The 12,209-nt window shown below is 48.2% G+C and overlaps 2 protein-coding genes across 5 annotated transcripts in view; both read right to left on the bottom strand.

Moving 5' to 3' along the window:
• GNAS (GNAS complex locus) overlaps window positions 1-12,209 on the bottom strand; it is a 70,616-nt gene that overhangs the window by 46,323 nt on the left and 12,084 nt on the right. The gene's annotated exons all lie outside the window — the stretch shown is intronic.
• On the bottom strand, window positions 9,534-11,732 carry LOC100442753 (protein ALEX). Its single transcript, XM_054541898.1, has one exon. The coding sequence runs from the start codon at window positions 11,633-11,635 to the stop codon at window positions 9,584-9,586; it is 2,052 nt and encodes a 683-aa protein (XP_054397873.1). The 5' UTR covers window positions 11,636-11,732; the 3' UTR covers window positions 9,534-9,583.

The following is a 12,209-nucleotide window of genomic DNA, read 5'->3' as shown; positions in this document are numbered from 1 at the left end:
GGATGCTGCTATACATCCCACAGTGCATAGGACAACCACCCCATGAAAAAATGTCAATAAAGCCACTTGGAGGACCCCTCTGTTAGACTGAGCCCCCCAAAATGCTTCTAAAATCCTGGCATATAGCTAACTAGAAGAATTCACAGCGTAAAAGTAAAAAGCTGGTCTGGCTAAAGCTTTGGGGCCTACTTGAATCCAAGCTTTGTCCTGGGGTGGGGGTTGGTGGTAAAAGTCAAGGGGGACCCTTCTTCGCCTTTGCCGGCCCTGGCCATCCCTCTCATTTTCACATAGACATGCCACCTGTTTTCTGCCTTATACTGTCTCACCATCTAGTGGTCACCTGAAATATCAATTCATCTTCACCATCTTTGGGCCCTTCTAGAGCCAGTCATTTAAAAATTCCCATGTTGGGGGGCAGTGGGCAAAAGGAACCCCCTGAATGACGTCAATGATTTAATTAATAAGTGAATTCAGCATCTTGAAGGCTCTAGTAGAGCCACAGAAAGAGCAGCTATAAGGAATTAGGATGGACACTTCCTAAGATTTCGAAAGCCCATGAAGGCCAAAAAAAAAATCAAGGGGCTGATTATAAATAAGGTCTGTCTTTTGAAAAGAGAAACCCACAAGGCTTTCTGCTTAAATCCCTCGGACACAGATGTTACATAACCATAGATTTTAAAAAAGGTATCTATTTAAAAGGATGTGTTCAAGTGGTCTCAGTAATGTAAGTACCTATATACTTCCTAAATAACACTATCTATTCTTGACAGGTTTCCTGTTTTCATTTTTTTCAATTGGACCACCAGCTACTACAACTCTAGAAAAATGGAGGCACAGATATGTGGGTCCCAGAGCCCTGGGGGAGCTGGAATGGATACTTGCTAACACACGGGACACGAGATTCTCTTTCCTTTGGAAGGGTCCTGTCACGGCCCTTCTTGGGTTCTGGACTGTCCTACAATGTCTGACTTCAGTTTCTGTGGACCATGATAAGCATTACTCATTTTTTCCCCCTCAAATATCCCACAGCTTCAAACTTACCTGAATGCAGGTTCCCTGTAAAAATACCATCATGTAATTTGCACATTAGCAATCAGTTTGATGAATGGCAAAATTGTTCAAATGGAAAAGAGGAGAGAGATAGTGTGGTCTTTTGATGAAGGGGGAGAGGCAAGAGCCTGATAAATCAGAAGAGAGAGGTGAGGCTCTTGCAGCCCAGGTCTTAATTTCCTTGTAAGAATCAATGCTCACTCAGTGGTGATACTGAGCTTGTGAAAGCTCAACTGTGACACTCTTTAGAAAGTAGTACAGAGATTTTTTTCCTTCCCATTATCAACTCATTAAAGGAAGTTAAAAGTACTTACTCTGTCCCACACACAGTGTGTGTGTGACAATGTCGGAAACATTGACTGACTCATAATAAATTTGAGATTGGATAACAATTTATACTACCTTTATACCTCTCTCCTCGCCCCAAATTGAATCATTAAAAAACATTTAGTAAGATCGAATGTGCAGTTCTGTGGGCAGAACTCCACAAGTCAAAATACTCCTGAATTTAAATACTCCTGAGGTTTAACAAATTACTCTGCAATGCAATTTGGGATTTTACTCTAAGGAAGTACAACAGAGGCACACTCCCTTAATTTCCATTGCCCTGTCACAGATCAGTTGCCTAACATTCTTCCCTTAGCATAGCTCCCAATTGTTGCATGTAGAAAAGTGCTCCACTGATTCTAACTGGAAAGGTGTGTGCCTCATGTGTGCTCAAAGAGCATGTGACGATCAACATAATGAAAAGTCAAACATTGTTTTGTTGTGTTGTTCCCTACCTCTTTCTTGGAGGTCTCTTCATCTTCAATTCCCATGAGCTGGCCTGGTTCACCATCTGGCTGTTGGAAAGGAAACTAAACACATTTTCTTTTCTTTTTTTTGATGTGTAATAACCATAGAACAATCCAAGCTCAGGTCCTTGAGCTCAGCGTTGGTATTGAGTTGATTTATAGTTAGGAGCTAATCAAAACAGAAGGGGGAGCTGGATAGGCAGGGGTGACAGGTGACACTTTTACAGGACAAGTCAAAAAGTAAGTTATCTCCTCATCTCTCTCTGGCACACCATTCACCTGAGAGTGACTTCACACAATTATAAATGTGGCAAGGTGGCATTCGTCTACTTCTTGAGTTGATCTTTATTTACAAAATGTAAACAAAGAATGAACTCTGAAAGGTGGAGACAGAAAGACAGAATGAGATGGCTGGCACTTTTAGAACTTACATGTTAATAGTCTAATGGGAAATGCAAAAAACAGAAAAACAAAGACACAAACAAACAAAAAAAAAACCCAGCAACAACAGAAAACTAACCAAACCCAAAACCTCACTTGGAGCAGGGAGAAAAAAAAAAACCTAGGAGGAAAAGTAAATTTCTAAAATTAAAAGTCGAGGCTTGGTATGGTGGCTCACACCTGTAATCTCAGCACTTTGGGAGGCCAAGGTGGGCAGATCACCTGAGCTCAGGAGTTCAAGACCAGCCTGGCCAACATGGTGAAATCCCATCTCTACTAAAAAATACGAAAGTTAGCTGGGCATGCTGGCAGGCACCTGTAATCCCAGCTACTGGGGAGGCTGAGACAGGAGAATCGCTTGAACCCAGGAGGCAGAGGTTGCAGTCAGCCGAGATCATGCCACTATACTCCAGCTTGGGTGACAGAGTGAGACCCTGTCTCAAAAAACAAAAAACAACAAAAAGAACCCAAAAAACCCAAAACATTTTTGGGGTACTTATATGTGCCAAGCACTGGGTTGAGCATGTTACCCTTTAAAAAAGACTCTAGATTTCTCAAATTGTAACTTTGCTTCTAGTAGCTGGCCCTCTTTTGGGGGGAATTAAGAAAAAAAGGCCAGGTGCCGTGGCTCACACCTGTAATCCCAGCACTTTGGGTGGCCGAGGCGGGCAGATCATCTGAGGTCAGGAGTTCGAGACCCGCCTGACCAACATGGTGAAACCCCATCTCTACAAAAAATACAAAATTAGTGGGGCGTGGTGGTGCATGCCTGTAATCCCAGCTACTCGGGAGGCTGAGGCAGGAGAATCGCTTGAACCCAGGAGGCGGAGGTTGCAGTGAGATGAGATTGCACCACTGCACTCCAGCCTGCGCAACAAGAGCAAAACTCCATCTCAAAAAAAAAAAAAAAAAAAAAGAATATATCCTCTTTTTGAAATACCTCTCCTCTCCTTTGTTCAGGGGCTTCTTTCCCCCAATTTGTATTCGTGCCTTCCTTCCAGTCTCTAAATTGTATAAAGGCCACTTAGGACTTGCAGACTCTTCAGCAGAACTCCCAAAGAGAGGCTCAGATCCATTCTCCTCTTCCTTCCTAAAGAGAACATGATCTTATGCTTAGGGTGACCACAGGCCAGAACAGGAATCTGATGGGAACAAAAGCTCCATTCAGTCTAATGTAATGAAATCTGTGAAGGTGCGTGTTAGGGCCAGAGTCTCCTAGTCCCTATTCCAAGGGGTCAGAGATGGTCAATTAGGCTGCCCAATGCTTTTAGTTCCCTCCGTTGACTTGTTTTAATTGATGGTGAGGACCTTGTGACATCAATTGGCCCTGTCCCTTCTCTCTTGAAAATTGCTACTCCTCCTGAGAAATTTGATTTTTAAATGGGCAAATGGCATGAGTGCGTTTGAGAGGAACCTCACATTTGCTACTACAGGTAAAAGAAACCAAGAAGTGTAGAAATGAATTGTTGTTCGCTACTGATGTGTCTCCTGAGAGTTATTTAGAGGCATTTGAAGAGCCACAGTTTTGCTGGGGTTGGGAGTAAGTTTTATTTGGAGGAAAAACTAACTCTAAAAAGAAGAAGGAGCATGGCTGGCATTGGGAATTTCAAATCTAGGTTACCTTCTCTAAAAATTAATTTATTTTTTGCTTAATACTAACCTTCCTGGCTGGGCGCGGTGGCTCATGCCTGTAATCCCAGCACTTTGGGAGGCCAAGGTGGGCAGATCACCCGAGGTCAGGATTTCCAGACCATCCTGGCCAACATGGTGAAACCCCATCTCTACTAAAAATACAAAAAAATTACCCAGGTGTGGTGGTGCACATCTGTAATCCCAGCTATTCGAGAGGCTGAGGCAGGAGAATCGCTTGAACTGGGAGGCAGAAGTTGCAGTGAGCCGAGATAGTACCACTGCACTCCAGCCTGGGTGACAGAGTGAGACTCCATCTTAAAAACAACAACAACAACAACTAACCTTCCTGCATAAAAGTCAAAGGTGATTTCTAAGACCACACACTGACGCTTGCTAAATGGAAATTAGCCTGGACTAGAAGTAAGGCATACTTAAAAAAAAAAAATCACTACGAAGACTATGGAGCAGAGTTATTTTGATAAGATCATGAGATCCAGACCAGGATTCTAAACATTCTAACACTGTACTTATAATAGAGCTATGCAGAAAAGTAACTGCATTTTATTATTATAATGATTAATTATTATTTAGTGGAAACCTAAACAAGAAGAAAAGCTTTAGACCCTGCAAAAAAACAAAACAAAACACAACAAAAAACAAAAAACTTTAAAGAAAACCTGCATTAAAAAAAAAAAGGAAAACAGTAGCCCAACAAACTAAGACTGCAATGTTGCAATGCTGGCAGATGAGTTAAAGCAAATATGTAAATGAAATATTACCAAAGCAATGACAGCCATCTCCGAAATGGGAGAGCTCATGTTTCATGTGTACTCAATGGATATTTATAACCAGGGATCTGTGAGTTTTGCTATAATTCAGAAAGTAGCAGACTACTCGACACGTGTCATTTGGCAAGGGATTTTAAGAGCACATAGTATACTTAGAATAATGATGCTTTACATTTAAATAATGCTTTATAGCTTATCATCACATTTCTGGTAAGCATTATCTTATCTGAATTTGAAATTTGAGATCCTTTACCTACCTTGCAGTCTTTGAGTAAAAGTGCCTTATGGCCGGGCGCGATGGCTCATGCCTGTAATCCCAGAACTTTGGGAGGCTGAGGCGGGTGGATCACGAGGTCAGGAGTTTGAGACCAGCCTGACCAACATAGTGAAACCCCATCTCTACTAAAAATACAAAAATTAGCCGGGCATGGTGCATGCACCTGTAATCCTAGCTACTCAGGAGGCTGAGGCAGGAGAATCGCTGAACCCAGGATGCAGAGGTTGCAGTGAGCCAAAATCACACCATCGCACTTCAGCCTGGGCGACAGAGCGAGACTCCTTCTCAAAAAAAAAAAAAAAAGTGCCTGATATTTAACCTCTGAGCTTTTGGTTTATTTGCCTATGAAATGGGGCTCTATCACATTTTTATTGCCCAGGACTGTTTCAAGAGACAAATATGACTAGATGAAAGGCTTTAAAAAATGTAAAATGTGGCCAGGCACAGTGGCTCACGCCTGTAATCCCAGCACTTTGGGAGGCTGGGTAGATCACCTGAGGCCAGGAGTTCGAGACCAGCTTGACCAACATGGTGAAACCCCATCTCTACTAAAAATACAAACAATTAGCCAGGCATGGTGGCACACGCTTGTAATCCCAGCTACTCTGGAGACTGAGGCAGGTGAATTGCTTGAACCTGGGAGGCAGAGGTTGCAGTGAGCAGAAATCCTGCCATTGCACTCCAGCCTGGGTGACAGAGGGAGACTTTGTTTCAAACCAAACAAACAAAAAATGTAATCAGAATGTGTTATTATTATTATTATTATTGCTGGTTACTAATCATATTGAGAGCAGTGAGATTTTCCTTTTCAAGTTAGGAGGATACATACAGTAAAGGGATGATCCCCAATTCTTTTTGCTTAAAACCAGTTTTCCATGGTAAATAATGTGAGTAAATTTTAAACATTAATCTACCTATATGGGAAACATTTTTTTGAGAGAAATCTTTAAGAATTAAAACCAAGGTAGAATTTCAGACTTTGAGAAGCATGAATCTTACTAGGAGACTGAAAAAAGAAAATAATAAATCTATCTGGACTCCAAAATTTTGTGACCTGATAAGCCACGTCCTTCCCACCACACCAAAAGCTCAGTGGAGGCATTGAGAATACAAAAACATGGCTGTATGTTAAAAAAAAGAGAGAGAGAGAGAGAAAAAAGAAAAATAAAAAGGTGCTTCTGCAAGACGGAATACAATGCATCACTGTTGCACTTGGTGGCATAAATAATCAATACAATTGTGATTCACTGTATAAATAAAGCATCATAGCAGAATAGCCATTATTATATATAGCATTTGCCTGCACAATTTTAATAAATGTGGCAGATACTAAGAAACTCTGATCTATTAGCCCCCTTCAGTTCTTAAGGAGGAAATCATACCTAAATGAAGTTTTAAAAAATGTTTAAGCCACCAAAATTATTTTAAAATGTAACAGAAACATGGAAAGTCTATCGGTGGATAGTGTTGAGTAAGAAAAAGGCTTCTTTAAAAAGAAGTCTTTAGATATTTTAGAATTTTAATCGTATTACTGATTTCTATCTATCTTTCTCTCTCTCTCTGTCTTTGATTTCTTAAGATTCCCTGTAATGAGATTAAATTGTCCCGGCAATAAAAACAGAAAGGATAAGCACATGAACATACATTTTTTCAAGCAACAGATGAATCTGCATGTCACAAATTAGCAACCATATCAAAGGACGGCCATTTGATCTGCATTTTCAGTGGTAGGGATGTATGGATGTCTTGTTTTATATGTTGGGACTAGAAAGTTAGTAAAAAGTCCTACATGTAAGTCCTCATCCTTCCTCCTCTCCCTGTCCCCCATCAATAATTCAGGTCCAGAAGAGGTACATCACCTCTGCAAAAGGAAGCCTGGTCAAAAACTGTAGCCTGCTTTGACAAACTACAGTGGTACAGTTGCAGCTAGCAGCTAACACTGGCTATCATATTTCAGGCTTATGTTAGACATGGCCCATGGTTTACCAGCCTACCTTCTGGACTATGCTGTATCCAAAGGTGTTTGGCCACCAGCACCTGAGAACAAAGCCAGGACAAGGTGCAAGGTGACCCTAGCAAATTTCCTTTTCTTAAAGCTAATTTTTACTCCTGGTGACAAAATAAGGGGAGACAAAGGAAACTTCTAATATTCTTAAGACTGCTCCCAAATATGGACAGTTTGCTGCAGGATTGATGGCTGCACGATCTATGGTATAAGTCTCCAGTCCTGATGTAAGTGGACTGTGTCTCCTCCACCCCCCACCCCAGGAAGAATAGAAGACTCAAATCGTGGTGCAAAAGCATTCCTTAGTGGAGATCTGCTAGGAAAGCTTCATTTCACAAAGGAGGCAACTGAGGCCCCACATGTAAGGCACATCACCAATTTGACAATTAGGGGTCAGGTACACGCTGTCACTTGGGTCTCCTGTCTGTACGCATTTGTGTCCTCCCACCCCCAATTTACAGGTTTGCTTCCCAGAGCTGTGCTTGGAATATTGAAATGGGTCTGTTATGGCAAAATCAGTTGTCTGAAGGGAAACCAGTGCATTGTCATTTAATGTTTGGTAGCTTTAGTGTAGTTGAGACATTTGAAATTTAAAACAACTACCATATTATATGTTTTTGGGTAAATGATAATGTCATGATCTACCTGGATGGGCATACATAAAATGATCCTCACATTTAAAATTGTGATTTGTGAGAGCCACATCACAATAGCACAGTTATATGCCAATAATGCCATTAATAAAAAACCATCACACATTCTAACATATTTAACAAATGTAGCGCAGCCTTAAAAACTGTGATCTTGAAATCCCTTGAAAGGTCTTAGAGAAAGTCTTAGAGAATAAAATGTAAAAATTAAGCTTGTGAAGTTTGTTTGGAAGTTTTCATTTAAACCACATATTCAGACCATTGCTAATTGATGCTTTGATTAAATATGGCAAAAATAGTTAATGCCCCAGATTTGAAGTTAAGAAGTCTTGGGGGGCGGGGGGAGGGTGGGGAACTGGGAATGGCCAGGGAAAGACTGGGAGATGCAGGAGAGGGTCTTGCTGTGGGGTGAGGAGGGGGATCCTGGAGAGGGGAGGGCACCAAGAGGTGGGGAAATGTGAGCAGAGGAGGAGGGGGAAGGTAGAAGGCCACCAAAATACCCTCCTGATGAGAATATCATGATTTTTAACTTCTGTAATCAAAATACCTTTATATATTTTTTGTATCCAGAGCCAATTTGCAGAAAACCTTACCTTTGACAAGCCTCTTTGCCCCCAGCTAAAGCTGCTTGAAAAAATTCACACGCAAACATTTACTTGTTTTCACAAGTCATATTCAAGGTTTTGCCATACTTTTTCCACACACTTCAAATACACTCAGAGCATTTTTTGAAAACTTTTATTTTAGTTGCATTTCAAACACAAAGGTGACATTCCACTCACAACACATAACCCCCATCTTTTTAAACCAAGCCCCTCCTACTGTACTCTTTGTAAAAATGATTGGCTTACCTCGGGCTCTTCGCTAGGAAGAAAAATTATTTCATATTTTTTAAACACAGCCACGCCCACCCCCTTGGAACCAGCCCCCACGTGGTTTGGGATCCGGACTTGCCTACAGCAGGTTGTGTTTCCCCTTTCCCCCATCCCCCGACCAGGCGAGCTGTGTGTGTGCAGAATACCGAACTGATGTGTGCAGCCCCGGGCGCCTCAGATACCTGTGTGTCTGGTTTTTCAACTGTAAAGGCGGGAGGGTTTGGCGAACGAATGAGAAGTGAGGAAACGCTTAGCGCAAAAGGAAAAAGAGAGAAAGACATACAGGAACAAGGTTACCGAGGCCGGCGAAAAGCGATCCCCCGCTCCCCCAGGCCAGGGGCCCCGCTTATTTCCCGGGAGGCCCCGCCACCTTCCCCGCGTGTCTTCCGCACGGCTCGCCGCAGAGCGCCCGGGCGCAGGTACCACCAGAGTGTGCGAACACTGAAAGTTTTTTGCCCGGGCCATGGCGCAAACCACAACACAGCCCGTTCCCAAGTACAAGTACACAGTCGGCGGCTAATTTGGGGGTGCCGGGATAGGAACAGGGGACACTTGAGCGTATCATGCACAGGCGAACACAGAATATGGACACCAACACACACCAACGACAAGCCGTCTGAGTCCAAGCAGCCGTGCCAGGCGAGGCGGGGGCGCGCCTTCCCCAATGACCCCAGCCCACCGTGGACCCCACCAGCCTAGCCAGGGGAGCCCCGGGGCCCCAGGGCCCCGGGGCCCCTCCCCGGCAGTTCCTGGCTCACCTGAAGCCCCTGCCTCTCCAGCTTACGGTTGCTGGCGCTGGCCTGTCCAGCCGGAAACGACCCTCAGTGTCGCTCGGCACCACTTTTCTCCCTGGAGGGCATATACTTCGGCCACCCGAATCCTCCCAAGATCCCCTCCCGCTCCCAGGGCAAAGTTAGGGTCCCTCCCTGGAACTTTCTAGCAAGTTCTTCCCGCCTTTGGCTGGACCCCCTCCTCCCACTGCCGAGCCCCGAGCCCCACCAGGCAGCCCTGCCACCCCCTCCCCGGTTCCCCGGCGGCCCTGCTGCCCGCAGGCAGAGTCCGCCGCATTACCTAGAAGCAGCAGGCGGTGCGTACACATGTAGCCCATCTTTTCGTCCTGGAGTTGTTTGTCGATGAGCTTACTGCGTTTCTTCTCTGCGCGCTTCTGGGCCCGCTTCTCCAGGGCTTCTTTGCGCATCTGTCTGCGCTTCTCCGCCAGGGGTACCTTCTTGACCTTGAAAAAGCGCGAGGCTTTGGGCTGGGGACTCTCAGATCGACCGAAGCAGCCCCCGAAGGCTTGCACGAGGAAGTTGCGGAGTAAGTTGCGCTGGGGCTTTCGGCGGCGGCGATTTCGCCGATGCTGAAACCAGCGGAAGCATCCGGAGGTCCCATCGTCGGACTCGTCTCCGCTGGAGTCATCGTCGCTGCTGGCCGCCCCTTCATCGTAGTACCCGCGGCGGCCGCGGCTGCTCTCGGACTTGCCCCGCCAGGCAGACGCGCGAGTAGGCCGCGGAGTAGGCGGATCGGCAGCCTGGATCTCGGGGCTGGGGGGTCTGAGATGGATCTTGCGTCTGGCCCCGGAGGCAGGGGCTGCGGAGGCCGCCCGGCGGACTTGGGCTGCCCGGGTGGCAGAAGCGGCTGGGGCAGTGGGAGCCCCTGCGTCTGGCGCAGCTGGGGCGACAGGGGCTGCCCGGGTCTCAGCAGCCGCAGGGGCGGCGGGAGCCTCAGGGGCCGCCCCGGCATCTGGATCGGCTGGGGCGTCAGGGGCCGCCCCGGAGTCGGCATCGGCTGGGGCGTCAGGGGCCGCCCCGGAGTCGGGATCGGCTGGGGCGTCAGGGGCCGCCCCGGAGTCGGGATCGGCTGGGGCGTCAGGGGCCGCCCCGGAGTCGGGATCGGCTGGGGCGTCAGGGGCCGCCCCGGAGTCGGGATCGGCTGGGGCGTCAGGGGCCGCCCCGGAGTCGGGATCGGCTGGGGCGGCAGGGGCTGCCCCGGAGTCGGGATCGGCTGGGGCTGCCCCGGAGTCAGGATCGGCTGGTGCTGTCCCGGAGTCGGGATCTTCTGGGGCTGCCCCGGAGTCAGGATCGGCTGGGGCTGCAGGGGCTGCCCTGGCAGCGGTATCCGCTGAGGCTGCCCCAGCGGCGGCATCCGCTGAGGCTGCCCCGGCGGCAGGGGATCCGTACCCCGGAGAGGGGACTTTTCCTCCCTCCGCGGCATCAGCGGCTTCTTCCATCTCTGCTGCTTCTTCCTCAACTGGGGGTCTCTCTGCTCGCTCTCTCTTATCTGGGGCTCCGGAGACCTTGATGGGCGGGCCGTCAAGCGCGATTGGGGGGCTGTCCATGTTGACGGGAGTGTCGTCGACCCCAGCGGGGGCGCTGCCAATCTCGAGCGGGGGTCCGGAGATCTCCATCCAGGGGCTGCTGCCCGTGAAGTTAGAAGGAGGTCTGACAGCCTCTCGGGATGGGCTGCCGATGGCGCCTGGGACCCAGAGGGGAGGCGCGTTCGCGGCGGGAGTGAGGCGGACCGCACTCGAGGCCGCGACTGCCGCGAACTGGCCGCTGCCGTCGACTTGTGCGATAACTCCGGAAAGCCCCGGGGGTGGGCTGTCGTCTCCAAATCCTTCTCCATCAAGCTCAAATGGCATAGTCTCCTCAGGGGGAGGGCTGTAGCCTCCTCTGGAGTCAGCCTTTGCAGGCCCGAAGGCTTGGGGCTCCTCGGGAGGAGCTCCGGGGACCCCTGCAGCACCTGGGCCTCCTGGAGCAAGGTCTGGGACCTGTGAGAGAAGTTGACTGCAGCTTCTCTGGGCAGGCTGGTCAAACTCAAAGGGCATAGCTTCTTCTGGTGGAGGGCTGTATCCTCCCAGGCCTGGTCTGGCACCACTGAAGGCTCCGGGCTCCATGAGTGCTGGGCCGAAGGCCTCAAGGCCTGCATGGGCCCCACTGGGGAATCCAGGCTGCTCCAGTGTAGGCCAGAAGCTTCCCAAGCTGGTCTGTTCAACCTCGAAGGGCATTGCTTCCTCAGGAGGTGGGCTGTAGCTTCCATGGGCTCCAGCTTCCCTGAATGCCGGGTTGAGGACCTGAAAGTTGGGTCTGGAGACCTCTGGGGGTCCACAGACCTCGCCGTCATTCTCGATGGGGATGGGCTCGTTGTGAGGCGGTTCGGTCTCCATCTCTTCGGCTGGGCTAGGCCCAGCACCGGGGGCAGCTGCCCCTGGGGCCTCCAAAGGTGGTTGCTCGGGCTGTTCCCCGATTTCAGGGGGGATATCGCGTTGTCCTGACATATGATTGCCGTCGAGGCAGTTGCGCACGCCCATAACACGGTGGCGGCCTCTCAAAATAAGTTTGGGGCTCCGTAAGACGGAGCACCCAACCGAACTAGGGTGAAAAAATTATTACTACTATTTTTAAATCAAAGTACCAGCTGGAAAGTTCACCAGCCTCACTTTCCAACCCTTGTGAGGTTGGGGGGTTCAAGGCCTGGAACCCTAGACTGAGGCTGAAGCAACTCAATTGTTGCTGGTGGAATCTTGGCTCCTTCCTGGCCACTTTTTATGCCCCCAGGCTGCCCCCCAGCCCCTCTTCCTTGGTCTGTCCTTATGCCCTCCTTTCTCTTTCTTTTTGCTCCAGGCCAGTCCCGCCTGCTTGGATCTGACGAGCGTGCCGATTCGGTCCGAAAATCGCCAGTAGCGCTCTCTCTCTGC

The sequence above is a fragment of the Pongo abelii genome, chromosome 21 (genome assembly GCF_028885655.2).
Source record: "Pongo abelii isolate AG06213 chromosome 21, NHGRI_mPonAbe1-v2.0_pri, whole genome shotgun sequence".
In the NCBI taxonomy this organism is placed as follows: Eukaryota; Metazoa; Chordata; class Mammalia; order Primates; family Hominidae; genus Pongo; species Pongo abelii.
Note: the sequence above shows the minus strand (reverse complement) of the source record. Positions and strands in the feature narration are given on the sequence as shown.